At 37.1% G+C, this 18,753-nt stretch overlaps 1 protein-coding gene across 1 annotated transcript; it reads left to right on the top strand.

Moving 5' to 3' along the window:
• The first annotated feature begins 5,856 nt into the window (after nucleotides 1-5,856).
• LOC126622539 (uncharacterized) lies at nucleotides 5,857-18,462 on the top strand. Its single transcript, XM_050291330.1, has 6 exons — nucleotides 5,857-6,003; nucleotides 8,009-8,523; nucleotides 8,600-8,825; nucleotides 9,652-9,697; nucleotides 17,583-17,865; nucleotides 18,061-18,462. Exons 2-6 carry the CDS (start codon nucleotides 8,011-8,013, stop codon nucleotides 18,460-18,462), a joined length of 1,470 nt encoding a protein of 489 aa, XP_050147287.1. The 5' UTR covers nucleotides 5,857-6,003; nucleotides 8,009-8,010.
• Nucleotides 18,463-18,753: the final 291 nt, after the last annotated feature.

Below are 18,753 nucleotides of genomic sequence, written 5' to 3' on the forward strand. Positions count from 1 at the left end.
TTCCATGGAAGAATAAAGTTTTATTTTTCTAAGACATGTTAGGGTATTTTTACACCCCTAGTGGCCAAACCCATTAAGAGTGGCCAAACCCACTAGGAGTGGCCGAACACATCCCTTAAATTTTAGGTTTATGGCTTAATTTTTGGACAATTTTTCTAATTCTTTGGAATTATTTATTTGGATTGGTTTGTTTTGAATTAATAATTATTTTATGGATATTACTTCTAGAATTGATTAATTGAATGAATGGAATTATGTTTATGCATGTGATCGATTCAATTAATTTATTTTTAGGTATGACTAGTGGAGAAGTTAGTTGTTTGGCTAATAATGCCACCATGCACACCATATTGTGTGAGAAACACTATTTTACTAACTTCGTACCTAAAAATGCACATTGATAACCTTCTCAGGCCCATCCAATCTGATAGAAGGATACAGAAATGCCCATATTATGTTGTCTAATGGTACTGAATTAACCATTAAAGAGGCACTTTATTCTCCACGTTCCGGTAGAACGTTGCTGAGTTTTAAAGATATTTGAGATAATCAATATCATGTTGAAACCATTGAAGAGAATGGTTCTGAATTTCTTTGTATCACTGCTTACGAATATGGCTAGAAGAGTATTTACGAGAAGTTGGAACGTCTCTCGAGTGTGTTGTACATAACAACCATTCCATCCGTGGAGACCCATCACGTGGCCGACCCTATGGCTGGGTTCCAAAGCACTCTCCTGCTTTGGCATGATCGAATGGGACACCCCAGATGATATATGATGCGCCGTATCCTCAAAGCATCACATGAGCATCACTTAAAATCTTATCCCGGATATCCGCTTTGCAAAGCATGCTCCCTAGAGAAGTTGAACATTCAACCCACACTTACAAAGATTATTCACAACCCCTCTAAGTTTCTTCAGAAGATTCAAGGGGATATTTGTGGACCTATCTAACCAACATGCGGACCATTTAGATACTTCACGGTGTTGGTTGATGCATCGACGTGATGGTCACATGTCTACTTATTGTCCACACATAATGCTACATTTGCAAAACTCCTAGCATAAATTATTAAGCTTAGGGCCCACTACCCTGATTATCCGATCAAGTCGATTCAACTAGATAATGCTGGAGAGTTTACATTACAAACTTTTGACGATTATTGCATGTCTGTTGGGATTGAAGTTGAACATCATGTACCCCATGTTCACACCTAAAACGGCCTGGCATAGGTTTTCATAAAGCGCATTCAAACGATAGCTTGAACTTTGGTCATACGAACCAACTTATTGGTATCTGTTGGGGCCATGCAATATTGCACGCAGCTATGTTGGTCCGCCTAAGGCCTACCGCTTCCCAACCTTATTCACCGTTACAGTTGGTTATTGGATACCAGCCTGAAGTTTCGCATATACGTGTGTTTGGGTGCGCAGTCTATGTGCCAATAGCAGTGCCACTACGAACCAAAATGGGTATTCAGAGAAAAATGGGAATCTATGTTAGTTATGATTTGCCATCAATTATTCACTACTTAGAGCCCTTGACATGAGATCTCTTTACCTCATATTTTGCAGATTGTCACTTCGATGAGACAGTCTTCCCATTGTTAAGGGGAGATAAGATCACTAACATTCCTGTAGAACATCGCGAATTGTTGTGGATTACTCCCACTATGTCTCATTTAGATCCTCGTACCCCTCAGTCTAAAACTAAAGTACAACGTATTCTAGATATTCAAAGCATCGCTTAAAGCATGCCAGATGTTTTTACTAATCTAGCAAAGGTGACGAGATCACATATACCCGCTACAAACGCACCTGCAAGGATGGACGTACTCAACGTACACTATACCACCGCATTGGATGGCAGGACCATCCTAGAGGGTGGGGCGACGACACCTCCTACGCGGCTCGGTACACTAGCAGCTAGCCAATCATCTGTTCCTACCCTGAAGTGTGGCAGACCTTCTGGTTCAAAGGATTCATAACCCCGGAAGAGGAAAACGGCACAAATTAGTAACCCCAGTTTGAATCCGACCATTGCTTACTCATATGTTCCAACGTATGAGGTTATTATAGATTACGGTGATGTCTTAGATGAGACATATCGGCCTCTCGAGAATCGTGAGATTTTGGTCCATTACGCAGTATTGAATGAGGTTTGGAATTAGAATGAGATGATAGTCGATGATGCATTCGTGTATACAGTTGCTTTCGACATCATGTTTACGATCGTTGCAGTTTATGTCGACCCCATGAACCTTATTGGAACTCCCCCAGAGCTTAAGGAAATTGCCTTTCACTTGAAATCGAAATTTGAGATGAAAGATCTTGGGAAAACTCGATATTGTCTCGGCCTAGAGATCGAGCATTGTTCGGATGGAATCCTAGTACATCAATCGAACTACACCCAAAAGGTGTTGCGACGTTTTAATGAGGATAAAGCGAAGCTTTCCAGTACTGATATGGTTGTTCGGACTCTAGATGCTAAACGAGATCCCTTCGTCCCAAAAAGGATGAGGAAGAGATTTTGAAGCATGAAATTTCATACTTAAGTGCAATTGGTGCTTTATTGTACTTGGCTCAATGCACTAGACCCGACATCTCATTCGTTGTTAATCTTTTGGCTAGATACAGCAATGCGTCTACACGCAGACATGTTAAAGACATTTTCCGCTACCTCAAGGGTACGATGGCCGCCCCCTTCGGTCCTCAAGTTGATTTCCGCCTCATTGGTTATGCAGATGCTGGTTATTTGTTCGATCCACATAGGGCACGTTCTCAAACGGGCTATGTCTTTACCGTTAGGGACACTGCTATATCTTAGAGGTCTACCAAGCAAATGCGAGTTGTGACTTCTTTGAACCATGCTGAGATTCAAACCCTGCATGAAGCATTTCGTGAGTGCTTTTGGTTGAAAGCAGCCATGTAATATATTCGAAGCATTAGTGGTCTTACTTTCGTCGTTGACTTTCCTAAGACGATCTTTTAAGACAATGCAGCATGTATCAAGCAGTTAAAGAAAGGATACATCAAGGGAGACAACACCAAGCATATAGCACTGAAGTTCTTTTATTCTCACCAGCAACAACAACATCAGAACATTGAAGTTACCCAAGTCCGTTCCTAAGACAACCTGGCCGATCTCTTCACCAAGTCATTACCCAAGTCTACTTTTTCAGAAGCTCGTCCAAGGAATCGGTATGCGTAAATTATCTGCGTTGAATTGCTTATAGTTCTCTTATTTGGAAGTTATGTCTAACTCAGGGGGAGTATCCAAAATCATACTTATATGATCTTAATGTACTCTTTTTCCTATGATTAGGAGCATTTTTCCCACTGGGTTTTTGCTACCTAACAAGGTTTTAATGAGGCACCCATCTTAAATGATCATGCTTTGTTGAGTTCACTATTTTCATCATGTTTGACACTTGTTTTACACATTATGTATACTTCTCACCTTTTTTCTCCTTAGTATATGGGTTTTTACCTACCTTAGGTTTTACCATAGCAAGGCTTTGTGAGTTTTACTACCCACACATACTTTCTTTTAAATTTGAGACTCACATACACTCGTTGTGCCTGCGACTTCATCAATTGTTCTACCTCATCTGCTGAAGATATGATGTGATGTTTTGTTTGAGTATTTACATACTTAAAAGGGAGTGTTGCAGTCCTATTAGATTAGGAATGTGATTGTGTAAATCCTAGTGTATATAGGGATATCTTCGAATATTCCTTTTAGTAGTTAATATCCTATTAGAGTTGTAATCATATTAGTGTAAGGATTAACCTATCCTACTACTATAAATAAAGGCACAATGATGTGATACAGCACACACTTCAGAATTACATCTCTCTCTTCTCTCTCTTGCCGCCGACCCTCTCCCTCTCTAGTCCTAAATACAGTTCAGTAAATTAGGCCTACAACATACATGTCATTATTGTGTTTTTTTTTTTAAATTTAAAATGTTAATTATTAAATTCCATATATATCCTTTTAGGCTGACATATTTCTGAACGTGGCCTTTATTGTAGGAAGCCATATGGTTTGCTAGTAATGTTTCTAGAATTCTTCTCCCACGTTTGAATTCTATGATCCTCATTTTTTAATTTTGAATGGACTTATCTATTTCAATTATTGGCTGTTATTCTCTATTTTCGGAGGTTTGAGGATGGTACGTTCATAAGGTTTTATCGAGATTCTCTACAATGTCTACCTTGTTATCTATGGTACTTTGTGATAAATACTAATAGCTAATTTATAGTGATTGTGATATTTTGTTGTTTAGATATAAATGTGCTTAATGGGGTTTCAGATAATTATCATAAAGTTAATGCCTTTTTTGTAGTTTTGTCGATTTTAGTTTAGGTTCGAAAAGGGATTTGGATTGGTTATTTTGTTATGGGTTTGCTGCTTAATGCTCATTTATATTGATAAGTTATAACACTGGAAGATGCACACTAAACAAGTTGTGCTGATACTTTTGAAGATTTGAAAGTTGCCCAACACATATTTGATGAAATGCCCCAATATGCATTGGTGCTGCGTGCATTTTGCTTGGGCATGTAAGGCTTATGAAAGTCATGTTTTACACCAAATTTTAACAAAATAAATGAGAGAAAAGTTAAGCAACTAATAAAAATGGAGAGGACATTAATATATCTTCTTTGGTGTAAATAAGTTGTTATATAATAGGTTGTTTTTTGCTTTCTTCTTAGCTACTTTGCTAAATAGGAATTCCCTGGTTCATTTAGTTTTTCAGCATTGATCGATATATAATTTTACATTTTGCATTGGTAATATGGTATGTGTAGCTTAGTTTTCCAATTTATTTTTGTATGTAGGACTTCATGGAAGGAGCTATTGTTGGGAGATGTACCCATAATGATATTACTGCTTCTATTCCTATTTTTTAGCACACTTCATTTTTTGAGTTGTGCAACCAGGTTAGCTCAAGGTTCAACGGTTTGGTGGTTGGTTCATTTAACCTTACATATGCTATGAATGGATGTGCATGTTGTCTTTTGGAATGTGACATGGATGTGCGTATATTTCACACGCAGTTGCAGCTATCATGCACAACGGTAGCAATCCTTATGATTACATTGAAGATTATTTCACAGCTGATTACTATAAGTCTTCATATTCTTTTCCAATTGAACCAATTCCTGACATCCATCAACCCCCACTTCATATAGTGAAGGATTTTGTCATTAAGCCTCCAGTGACAAGAAAACAAGCCGGCGGACCAAAGGTTAAGAGGATTAAGTCTAATGGGGAATAATCAAGACCAATGAAGTGTGGGAGGTGCAAGAAGCTTGGACACCACAATAAGAACACTTGCTCAGCACCCTTTTGACTATCAATCATATCTATTAGTTTTTTTTTTTTAATTTGCTCAACACCCTTTTGATTTTGCTCAGTATTATGTTTTTGGTAATAAATCATTATGCTTTTTTATCTTACCATTATAAACACTTCTCTTTCATACTCAATGTTGTATACGCTCAGTTATCATACATTGTTGAAAGACATAGCTCATCTTCAAAATATTCTTGATATCTCAACAACCCATATATTAGGGTGCGTTTGGTACGTGGGATGGAACGGAACAGAGTGGAACGGACGCGTTCCGTCCCACGTTTGGTGCACTAAAATTATGTGGAACGCGTGTCCCATGGAACGAAAATGGGTTAAATTTTGGTTCTCCCTCCCCCCCTGGAACGGGTTTTTCCATCTCGTGGAACACAAAAATGATAAATTTTTAAGACAAAAATACCCCTTAGCTTTTTCAATATTTACACCTTTTAAATTATACGACAAACCCTGATCCTTCCTTTTCCTCTTCTCTGCCGCTGGAGTTCCTCTTCTCTATGCTGCTGAAGTTCCTCTTCTCTGCTGCTGAAGTTCTTCATCCTGCATCTTCCATTCGCAAACTTCCTCCTCATCCTCTTCCATGTGCCTCTCCGTGAACTTCATCTCTACATCTCCGTTCCAGGTTCAATCTGGATTCATTTTTTTTCAGTGTTCAAGTTTCGATTTTTATGTGCTGAAATGTACAAATCTGATGTCTTTGGGTTTTGTTGGATTGGATTATGTTTTGGATTTTCCTTTGTTGGATTGGGTTCTGTTGGATTAAATATAAACTAGAACCTTTGATGAATTTATAATTTTGATCGTTTAACATCTGGTTATCTTAAAGAGATGCATGATAACAATCATATTGGGCATTCAAAAAAGTAATCTTCTCACCTTATCTCTAATGAAGCTTTAAACCTTTTCCCGAATGATCTCATATGTGCTTGGTTCCTCAACACTCCCAATGTGCTTGAATAATGTTGTCAAAGAAGCTGTGCATACAAGAAGATGAGGTACATTATGAAAGAGAGAGATTTCGATGATCCTAGATGTATCAAGTGCTGAACTTAAGGACGTAGTAAGAAAAATACATAAATCTGCATAAAATGTGTAAGCGTTTGTTCATATATACATATTTACTTATAAATAAAATTGCTAACTTACAATCTGATGTAATGAAACATCAGTTAATTTGTAATAAACATGTAATCTATAATCGTGCACTATGACTTAATTTGAAGATCACAAATATACCTTTAACATCTTGCCTCAAAAGGGCAATAAGTGCTTTATGCACAACATCATGCTCCACAAATTCCTCTAAAAGCATCAACAAAGCCCAACATCAGACTCATATAACACAACCACCATACTCCCAGGATCACAATTCCTAACAAAGAATGGAAAAAACATTCCCAGTGTGTTGAGGTGTAAAATATGCCAAGAAATAGAAAGTTAATTAATTAATTTACAATTGATTAATTAATTAAAAATGATGGGAAGCAGTCGGTTGAAACAGGTAGATGAGAGTTTGGCACCGATGCACAAACTCCAATACATCTATTTGAAATTGTCACGGAAGAGGAAGGTAAAAAAATGCCAAAATTCCGATTGTTAATCACATTTCTATAAGCCACACCGATTGTCAGTGACCCTATTTCAAACCCCACCGATAATAAAACTTCAGTGAATATAGAGTTAAGAAAGGCACAAATCTTTCATTAGTGTGTAAAAAAGGGTGTCCTATAGCTAGAATTCTTGTAGTGCCAAGGATTTAACATGCCGTAGGTCACCGGAATATGAAGGGATTCCCCCACTCAGCTTGTATTGATGCGGTGGCGGCCTTAATGTTGTGGAAAATATCTCCATCAGATTTGTCATTATTTAGCTTGACCAGGAAGTCTTCATCCAGAAAAATCAAAGCCATAACAGAGTAAATGTTCATGATATCAAACAAACAGAGCAATACAAACAAAAGAGGAGAAACCGTCAAAGACATATTTTGTATAAGTTAATACCTGGTGAATCATGTATGTTAAAAAATAACTGGTGAACATGCAGTGCTTACAACTAATCTGAGAATTTGACTTCACATTTCCTTCTTTTTAAAGTGAAAAAGTGTATTTACTAACACCTAAAAAATCATCATTAATAAGCAAACTCTCGGCAACTCAACAAAAAGGTTAAGAAACTCACAGCAAGTCCCACATATCCTAAACTGAAGATCGATCATATAGCAGATACAGGACATGGAACTATCAATTAGCTATAAAATTGGTCTTGGCTAAAACTAAAACAGTTGCATGCAACCTCCTGAAAATTCGAACACCAGATGAAATTGGCTAAAACTGAAACAGTTGCTCAAGTTCACAACTTCCTGAAAAATCGAACACCAGATGAAATGTATGAAACTTGGAAGTGTACTGTGTATAGTATCCACTGACCCTATGTTGACTTTGTTTTTTATTTGCAATTTACTTATTTGCAATTTACTCTTTGTGGTTTAATATGTCATCCCAGGTTTTAGTTTGGACACTTTTATCATTATCAATTCCTATTATGGTTCTTTCGTTTCTGAAAATTTAGTATCATATTTTGATTCATTCAATAATTGAATCTTGCGTATGTTTTTTTTTCATGTGAAGGTATGGATGAATATGAGACTCAATTCTTTGTTCTTTTGAACGTTTGGATTATAATGGCACAAGTCTTTAGTATGAATTGCCAATTGTTGAGGTATAGACAACAACAAAGGAGACAACGGGAAAAAGCTAGTTTAGAGCAAATGACATTTGTTAGACTTCATGTTAGGAGAGAGGAAATAAATCGTATCACGCAATTGAGTGATACTAACTGTTTGTGGGAGCTGCGAATGGATAGGAATGCATTTGCAGTTTTATGTGATTTACTACAAACTCGTGGTGGGTTGGTAGATGATGGTCATGTTACAATAGAGGAGCAAGTTGCTACTTTTGTTAACATATTAGCCCACCACAATAAAAATAGGTCAATGCAAGTTAGATTCATTAGGTCTGGTGAAACTATTAGTCGGTATATTCGCAGAGTATTGCGTGCGTTGCTCAATTTGCAAGAGGTGTTGTTTGCAAAACCAACCCCTATCCCGGAGGATTGCACGGAATCGAGATGGAAATGCTTAAAGGTAAGCATCATAGTAAAATCATTAATAACATAATTATTTGTAGTTGGTAATCAATATAAGTTTTTCTTTTGTCTAGGGTTGCTTAGGAGCGCTAGATGGAACATACATAAGGGTCACTGTGCCTGAGGTCGATAGACCAAGATATATAACAAGGAAGGGTCATATAGCAACTAATGTGTTAGGCGTATGCACACATGACCTCAAATTCGTATATGTGTTATTCGGTTGGGATGGATCAGCTACTGATTTGAGAGTTCTGGGTGACGCTGTTACTAGAGCTAATGGCCTCAAGGTCCCAACTAGTAAGATAGACAAGACCTATTATTCTTCCTTACCTTTGTTGGCCAATAACTAAAATTTATTATCAACTAATGTAGGTACATACTATTTGGTTGATTCCGGATATACGAATGGTGAGGGTTTTCTGGCACCGTATAGAGGCACTAGATACCATTTGCAAGAGTGGGAAGGCAATTACGGGCACCTACGAATCATGAAGAATATTTTAATATGAAACACTCACGTGCTAGGAATGTCATTGAGAGGTGTTTTGGCCTCCTCAAAAGACGTTGGGCTATCTTGCGAAGTCCTTCCTACTATCCAATTAAGATTCAGGGACGAATGATCACTGCATGTAGTTTACTTCATAATTTTATCAGAATGTACATGGCGGTTGATCCTGAGGAAAATGCAAGGCTTGCATTTGATGAATTGCCTATAGGGGAAGATTTACCAGAAGTATTAGCCTACATTGAAACCGTTGAGTCAAGCCAAATATGGACTCAATGGAGGGATGATCTTGCAAGAGAAATATATGATGAGTGGAGAAGAATGAGGGCTTGAAAATGGGTTGACATAGTAGTTGTTGTAATTATCTTTTATTGTTTGATGACATTTTACTGAGATGATTGCTGTAATTGTTTTTCATTGTTTGAAGACTATTGAGATGTTTATTAAGTGGATTTGTAATGTGGTAATTGAGATCCCTTGGTGTAAGTGCATTTTCTATGTTTATTAAGTGCATTTTCTATGATCTTTAAAATTTTTGTTTGTAAGTGCTATCCTTTGGTGTTGCCATGTAGCCTTGAGTACATGGATAATAAATTGATAATTGATTACCTTTGATAGATTATATGGCCACCTCACGTAATTGGAATGATAATGAGGAGGATGTGTTGCTTACCATTGATCGGATCATATTTATATATATTTTTACTTCGAATTCACTCGTCTTTTCTTAGTTAGTTCCTTATATTTTTGAGCTATTTACGTTATTTTTGTGTTTATAGGATTTGTTATGCAAAGAAAATAAAAATAGAACAAGTGAAATTTTATGTAATAAATTCGTCAAAAGCAAATTTAAATTACAATATTGCCAACCCATTGTGACGCTAAATGTAAACCAATATTTAAACTATATATTTCATCCTTTTATATTTCTTTTCTTGTCTTGTCTAATTTAGTTAAAGCTTTAAGTATTTATGATACTTTTAATTTATTGTGTTTGTAGGAGAAGAAAGTGGAAAGCACTGAGAAATTAAATAGAAGAAGTGGAGAGACAGCGTGAGCAATAGAGAAAAGCAGAAAACGTGAAAGGGATCCAAGAGGGAGAGCTGCTTTGCAGCTGGGCAGCTCGCGGGGAGCGTGAAGCTGCAGAGAGAAAACGAGGGGAGAGAGGGTCCAGACGAGGTGCTGCCTTTGGGCAGCGAGAGGGGTTGACGCGGGTAGACTGACGGAAAGGAAAATAGAATAGAGGGCAGGTTTGAAAAGAAGCTGGGCGTGAGAAGGGAGTGACGGACGCAAGGCAAGTGAGGCGCGGGAGGTCAGGAAGAAGGAGAGGACGTGCAGGAGAGAGGAGAGACACGGGCAGGGCAGCACATTGCAGGGAGACCAGCAGACGCATGTGAGGAGGGACTGACAGAGCACGTACTGACGACGCGGTGAAGCTGCACAGCAACAGATCACCTTCTTTCGGTTTAATCTTTCCAAACTTCTATTTTATTTCTGTTTTAATAATGTGTAATTAAATTTATTTTGGCTAGAGGTTAATTCGAAACCATGAATATATTTGTAATATGAATTGATTACCTTCAGTTGTGATTTCTGAGTTGTGATTTAATTTGCTTAACTGCTTGATTGATAACTTATTTTTGTATGTCGATTAAGGATGCATACTTAATTTACATGCATGAATTTGATGCTAGAATATAAGTGAATTTCACCTAATCGTTCTGAACTTATATTCACAAGTAGTGAAGGTTGTTATCCACAATCGTGTTAAGTGAATTCTTGGCAAGAGTATCATGCTTTTCATAGTTACGAATGCCTCGTCAATGCTTATAGTTTTCACAAAGTTTAATGATTTTTGATTGTATCTCTATTGTGCTTTTCACGTAGGGGACTTTTGAAGAATGTTTTGAGTTGTTGTATGCGTTTTCCCGTCCAATTCAATAACTTAAAGAAAACTTGAAGATTAAAAAAGTGTTGTTCACGGTTAATCTGAAGTATTGAGATTCACAACTTATTGAAAGAACAACTGAAAATCAATTTAGGTTGCATATGTGTCATGTGTAGAGAAGAACCCTCTAGCTAATCCATCACTTATCCTTTCACCTTAATTTCATGTTTTTGTCAATTCTGTAATTTATTTAAGTTTAATTTACTTCTAGTCAAAACCAAGCACCCATCCATTATTAAATTATATTATTTATTTAGTTTTCTTTATTGTTAGTCTTTTAATTTAATTTCCGTCCATTTCAGTTCCTAGTGTTTAATTTAATTGTTTTCATTATTTTGAGTCATTTTAAGTGTGTTTCGAGTTATTAGAGTTTTTAGCCTAGTTTTGTGTCCTTGAGTCTTATTTAATATTTTTAAGTTAATTTAATAGATTAGCAATCCCTCCTAATCCCCGGCCTAGAACGATACCCTACTTACATCTATACTACAATTGTCAAAAAGAGGGTTTAATTTGTGTGTCAAGTATAATTTTCGCATCAAATTTTGGCGCCGTTGCCGGGGATTAGTAACTTTGCTAATCTTTTTATTTTTGTTTTTGTTTATGTTTATATTGGTGTTTGTGTATTTTACTTTTGATATTTGATTTATTTTTCTTTCTTTGATTTTAGGTACAAATGGAGCTGAGGGAAATTTAAAGGAAAGATGCGTCCGGCTAAAGACGTTAAATCAAGCGCTTCTTGGGAGGCAACCCAAGCATTCAACGAAGAGAGACTTTGGAATCGCTAACCCAATCAGATTTGCATTTTTACACCCTTATCTTTAATGCTTTCATTTTGTTTTGTTTAGTTAGTTGTGTTATTTGGTTGATTTCTGTGAGTTTGTGTTATTTAGTTTAAGTGTGGGGGAAGGTTAACCAAAGTCTCTTTACATTAATTTACATATATAAAAAAAAAAAAAAAAAAGTACAAATATTTTACAATGATGTAAACTAATAGTATTCATTGGTCGGGTGGTGCTTCAGTAGTAGGCGGGGCTTCAGCAGTCGGCGGGGCCACAAAAGGAGGAGGCGGCAGAGGTTGATCAGTTGGAGCTTCACTACGCGGTGCCGCTCCAGAAGACGAAGGCAGATGCGGTTGGAACAAACCCACAAACCTCCGATGATCAAGTAAAATTTGACCATCGGTGTCCTGCATCTGGTCAATCTTCCTCTTCATGCTGGTGGCATAGCTGTGTGCGAGCTTATGCAATTCCTTATTCTCATGCTTGAGCCCTTTAATCTCTTGCTTGAGACTCTGTATTTCAGCCACCAAGGATTCAACGTGACGGGTTCGGGCATATAGGCGTTGGGCCATGTTGGATACGGAACCCGCACACTGCACATTGAGAGCCAGAGATTCCTTGACCGCCAATTCATCAGACCGCCTTGCGAGCAGTCTGTTATCTCTGGGAGTGACAAGGTTCGGGGCCACCACCGCAGCAGTCATGTCATTTTTCATCACCGAATCCCCCACGGTAAGAGGACCGGTAGGGGATATGAAGGCGGAGCTGCCTCTTCACCAATGTTCAAGTCAAAACGACGATCGGAAGGGCCAGACATTTTTCAGAGGTGGTGAAGAAAGAAGAGAGTTGGACTGATCAAGATTAAACAAGTGCAAGATGGGAGTGTTTACTAGAGGGAGCTCAAGTGTGTTGTGGAACAAAATTAACGCCTCTATAAAAAGAAGAAATCAAAGAGGCGCTCCTCAGAAATTGAAGAGGCGTCCTTTCGCAAATCGAAGAGTCGGGGCACCTTTCTCAAAAGCCGGATTCTTTTCTCAAAAGAGGAGTTTCCGTTCTCAAAAGCCGGATTCTTTTCTCAAAAGAGGCGTTCATTTCTTAAAAGTTGGGCTTGCTCAGAAACCACGAGCCGAACCCCGGATTTCGCAAGATCAATTCGTCCAGACGTGTTGTCACCCATCACACGCAAACTCAGCTCTGCGAAAATCACGGGCAGTCTGTCGAAGTGCCGATTCCAACCATCTGTCTCTCTCAGCCTAGTCAGCATTTGTCACATGCAACTGGCAGCTTTGCGGAAATTACGGGCAGCTTTGTCAGAAAGCGCGTAATTTGTACTATTCATCCATCCACCGGCTGCCGACAATGAGTGAGAGAACAGTTCCGGTTGTGAAGAGAAGTCCTATAAGTTTCTACCTTCGCCTTCCACAGCAAAAGCACATTCTCTCAGCACACCCTCTCAACACCTCTTCATCTCCGAAAATGCATTCCCAAAGAATCCTCTCGAGTCACTCTGTGTTCCTCATTCCTTAGGATACTCCTGCGAACAACCCATTCAAAGCAAAAGTATTTCATATCATAAAGGTTGAAAGCAAGAGTATCTCATATCATGCTTTCTCCATGTCCTTCTCCTTGTCTTTGTTTTCCAACAAGGAGAAAGAGAGCAATCAGCCAGCATTTGGTATCAATCTTCCAATCTGGAGCCAACTGCCTGGAACCCCTTCCTGATTGCTTACCTAGCCTTGCTCTCGAGTACTCATCTTCATCATTTTATGCTTTCTCTTCGTCTACCACATCTGCCTGGGGGACAGTAAGGGAAGTGAAAATGATACCTCGAAGCATGTGGAGACAATTCAGCTAGGGACAAGGAGAAAGAAAGCAAGAGGTGGGCACTTGGAAAGATTGAAGAAAGAAATAAGGACCAACACCTTTGCCTCGTGCCTGCCCGCCGTGCTGAAGAAACAAGCAGAGAAGAATGCAGCTCGTACAATCAACCCAGCACAAGGAGTCCGAACTGAAGAACTAGAGAAGCTGCCACATCTGCTTGGAGAACAAATAAGGAACTGCAACATAACCAAAGAGCAAAGCTTCGCCATACAATATCATCAAATCATCACTTGCAAGTAAAAAGCTAAGTGTCACCCAGTTCAAGAGGAAAGCTGTGGAAAGTCAACAAGCACGACCAATGATTACTTATTAGTTTTATTCATTATCTTTTATCGTAATTTTCAATTTTTCGTTTGCAATTTTTTTTAATTAATTTTCTTGCGTACTTAACTGAATTATTTCTTTTCTTTGCAGGAACTTTTGGTTATTTCCACCCTTGAAGTTGATTGCAGAATTTTAGCGTGGGGGGTAATCACTTGATTTTACTGCAAATTAGGGAAGTTTTCAGTCTAATTGCTTTATTTTGTTTCTTATTATTTATTTATTTTATTTTATTTTTATTTTGCGTTATAGTGTTTTTTGACATTGGGGACAATGTCAAGTTTAAGTGTGGGGGTAGAAATCTCTAGAATTTCTTTTGTTTCTGTGTTGTTGCTTTTTGTTTTCTTTAAAAATAAAAAATAAAAAAAATCGGAAAATTTAAAAATCCAAAAATATTGTCTTGTTTCCCTTATTGTTTTGAATTAGATTTTTGTTAGTTTCCCGACCCAATGATATAATTGGATCAAATTCGAACCATGATCATCAAGAACTTAGTTAACATGTGTTTTGTGAAATTCCTTATTCTCTTGTTAGTTTTGTACATGTTTGACCATCTTTGAAAAACCAAATGCACATAGCCTTGTTAATGTGAAACTAAAGTATGACTTAAAGCTTCATATGTGAATTTAGTGACCATATACATCCTATGTGAGTTTTTGAGCCTATTGAAAGTGTGTCCATTTTTCATACACTCCTATTTTTTTATGTGTGATGAACTTATGTGAGATACATCTCTAGAACTTGCATAACGATCTTTCAAAATGTTTGTCATTGATTGCATGAACTTGGAAATGATAGAGGCATTAGGTTTACCACTATGGCCCAAATAACCATGTTTCCCAAATAAAAATGATATCATTAGATTGCCAATTTGAGCCGTGTATGTTGAGCCTTTTATTTCTTATCACCAGATATGTCTACCCTTATACCTGAAACATTTTTCCTTACCCTTTCCAAGCGAGCAATGCGAGATTGTCTTATGAGAAATGTTTGTGAAGTACTTTGAAGGTGTTTGGCAAAAGAATAAGTGTGGGGGTATTTCATGTTTGTATTAAAAAAAAAAAAAAAAAAAAAAAAAAAAAAAAAAAAAGAAAGATTGTATACGAAGAAAATAAAAAGTTTTTAAAGTTTCAGTTTAAGGGTGTGATTGGAGGTATTAGAAGAATTGTTGGAGAGCTTGAGTTCTTATAAATCTAAAGAAAAGAATTGCTTGCAATGTAGCTTGGAACTTGTGTTTTCCTATTCTATCGTTTCAATAACCCTATCCCTAAGCCTCATTATATCCAATAAAAGTCCTCTTGATTTAAGTTTTGCAATTATGACTGTGGAGAAGTGATCTTTATGCAAGCTTATGGTAGAAATTTCACATTTGATTCTTTGAGCGAAACACATTAAAACTAAACACATGTGTGATTGAGTGCATATCCAGTGAGAAGGTCGCTAGTTTGCATATGATGATCTTAAAAATAAAAACTTGAAATTGCATTAGCATGGCTATCTCACACACTACACTTCAAGGATGATTCAAAGATTACTGCTAATATTTGAATAAGGAAGATGAACTTGGATTAGTTTGTTGGTGCTAGCTATGGTTCTTGATGATTTGTTTTCTCGAATGAAATTCTATGAGGGTCACATAGGGGGAAACTAATGTTTTTCATGTTAGTACTTTTTCATGTTTTCTTTGTTTTGCTCGAGGACTAGCAAAAGTTAAGTGTGGGGGTATTTGATCGGATCATATTTATATATATTTTTACTTCGAATTCACTCGTCTTTTCTTAGTTAGTTCCTTATATTTTTGAGCTATTTACGTTATTTTTGTGTTTATAGGATTTGTTATGCAAAGAAAATAAAAATAGAACAAGTGAAATTTTATGTAATAAATTCGTCAAAAGCAAATTTAAATTACAATATTGCCAACCCATTGTGACGTTAAATGTAAACCAATATTTAAACTATATATTTCATCCTTTTATATTTCTTTTCTTGTCTTGTCTAATTTAGTTAAAGCTTTAAGTATTTATGATACTTTTAATTTATTGTGTTTGTAGGAGAAGAAAGTGGAAAGCACTGAGAAATTAAATAGAAGAAGTGGAGAGACAGCGTGAGCAATAGAGAAAAGCAGAAAACGTGAAAGGGATCCAAGAGGGAGAGCTGCTTTGCAGCTGGAAAAGAAGGAATCCAAGGAGTCAAAAACAGAGAACTTAGAAAATCAGAAAATAAAAGAAGGGGAACGCGGAAAGGAAAAGGGGGGGGAGCTGCCTTTGGGCAGCTCGCGGGGAGCGTGAAGCTGCAGAGAGAAAACGAGGGGAGAGAGGGTCCAGACGAGGTGCTGCCTTTGGGCAGCGAGAGGGGTTGACGCGGGTAGACTGACGGAAAGGAAAATAGAATAGAGGGCAGGTTTGAAAAGAAGCTGGGCGTGAGAAGGGAGTGACGGACGCAAGGCAAGTGAGGCGCGGGAGGTCAGGAAGAAGGAGAGGACGTGCAGGAGAGAGGAGAGACACGGGCAGGGCAGTACAGTGCAGGGAGACCAGCAGACGCATGTGAGGAGGGACTGACAGAGCACGTACTGACGACGCAGTGAAGCTGCACAGCAACAGATCACCTTCTTTCGGTTTAATCTTTCCAAACTTCTATTTTATTTCTGTTTTAATAATGTGTAATTAAATTTATTTTGGCTAGAGGTTAATTCGAAACCATGAATATATTTGTAATATGAATTGATTACCTTCAGTTGTGATTTCTGAGTTGTGATTTAATTTGCTTAACTGCTTGATTGATAACTTATTTTTGTATGTCGATTAAGGATGCATACTTAATTTACATGCATGAATTTGATGCTAGAATATAAGTGAATTTCACCTAATCTTTATGAACTTATATTCACAAGTAGTGAAGGTTGTTATCCACAATCGTGTTAAGTGAATTCTTGGCAAGAGTATCATGCTTTTCATAGTTACGAATGTCTCGTCAATGCTTATAGTTTTCACAAAGTTTAATGATTTTTGATTGTATCTCTATTGTGCTTTTCACGTAGGGGACTTTTGAAGAATGTTTTGAGTTGTTGTATGCGTTTTCCCGTCCAATTCAATAACTTAAGGAAAACTTGAAGATTAAAAAAGTGCTGTTCACGGTTAATCTGAAGTGTTGAGATTCACAACTTATTGAAAGAACAACTGAAAATCAATTTAGGTTGCATATGTGTCATGTGTAGAGAAGAACCCTCTAGCTAATCCATCACTTATCCTTTCACCTTAATTTCATGTTTTTGTCAATTCTGTAATTTATTTAAGTTTAATTTACTTCTAGTCAAAACCAAGCACCCATCCATTATTAAATTATATTATTTATTTAGTTTTCTTTATTGTTAGTCTTTTAATTTAATTTCCGTCCATTTCAGTTCCTAGTGTTTAATTTAATTGTTTTCATTATTTTGAGTCATTTTAAGTGTGTTTCAAGTTATTAGAGTTTTTAGCCTAGTTTTGTGTCCTTGAGTCTTATTTAATATTTTTAAGTTAATTTAATAGATTAGCAATCCCTCCTAATCCCCGGCCTAGAACGATACCCTACTTACATCTATACTACAATTGTCAAAAAGAGGGTTTAATTTGTGTGTCAAGTATATTTTACGCATCAACCATCCTCGAGGAGATGGTAGTTGATGGTGTTAGGTGTGAGACCGGCAGTTTTAAGGCTGGTACATTTGTAATGGTTGCCACCAAGATGAGGGAGATGATTCCGAGCATTAATATAGAGCCAAAGCATATACAAAACAAGCTGAAGCGTCTGAAAGAAAAGTATTCCTTTGCATATGACATGATGAATACCTCTGGATTTGGTTGGAATGACGAAAAAAAATGTGTTGTTGTGGATAGTGACGATGTACTACAGCTGTGGGTGAAGGTATATTTTGTTTCTTATTCTTTTTCAATTAATTGCTTTAATAAGATTTTTCTTCATTTGTAGTTAAATACCAAATTATTCTTTTTCAATTAAATGCACAGGTTCTACTAAGTTCAATTTTATTTTAAAATATTCAATTTCAATATTTGATTTCTTTGAAGTCATAACTTTGATTTCTTTGGGTTCTTATTGTAGAAACATCCTAATGCATATTACAAACCAAATAAGCCATTTCCATTGTATCCACGCTTGTGTACGGTGTTTGGGAGAGACCGAGCCACGGGTAGTATGGCTGAATCAGCAGCAGATGCAATGGAAAACATGGGAATGGAAAATGAGGATTGCGATGAGACCTTCGAGATGCCTCCGACTTCACCTACCCCATCTTCTTCTGTTGGTACATCCAGTGCATCTCAACCTCTTAGGAAGAGGAAGAGGAATAAGAATGATGCTGATGCAAATATTGTAGCTGTTATTCGTGAAGGTTGGGATAAAGCAGTTACTGAAATGAAGAATTTAGGGGAAAGTTTTACTTTAAGAGAAGCTAAAGCCAAGTTACCTTCTCAGCTTAAGGCCATGGGTATCCCATACGATTAGGTGCTGAAAATTTCAATGAAGTTAGTGAAAGATACTGATATGTTTAGTTTTTGGTGTACCCTGGATGACTTTGACAAGCCAGATTTCATTAAAATGTTTATGGATGGCATCTGAGCATTAGAGGGTTTAGTATGATATGAACTATATCAACTTCTAGGGCTTAGTAAGACCTTATCTTTTTTTCTTTTCTTAAGTCAGGATGAATGTTTAATTTGGGATTTCATGTTTAAGTTCTGGATATTTCATGTTTATTGCTTTAGCAAGATAATATGATTAAACTTATATATTTTT

This window comes from Malus sylvestris, chromosome 5 (genome assembly GCF_916048215.2).
Source record: "Malus sylvestris chromosome 5, drMalSylv7.2, whole genome shotgun sequence".
NCBI lineage: Eukaryota > Viridiplantae > Streptophyta > Magnoliopsida > Rosales > Rosaceae > Malus > Malus sylvestris.

Coding starts and splice junctions, on each gene's coding strand:
- LOC126622539 (XM_050291330.1), top strand. CDS start 8,011: ATGGATGAATATGAGACTCAATTCTTTGTTCTTTTGAACGTTTGGATT. Junction 8,524..8,599: donor CGAGATGGAAATGCTTAAAG/GTAAGCATCATA, acceptor TCTTTTGTCTAG/GGTTGCTTAGGAGCGCTAGA. Junction 8,826..9,651: donor TGGCCTCAAGGTCCCAACTA/GTAAGATAGACA, acceptor TACCTTTGATAG/ATTATATGGCCACCTCACGT.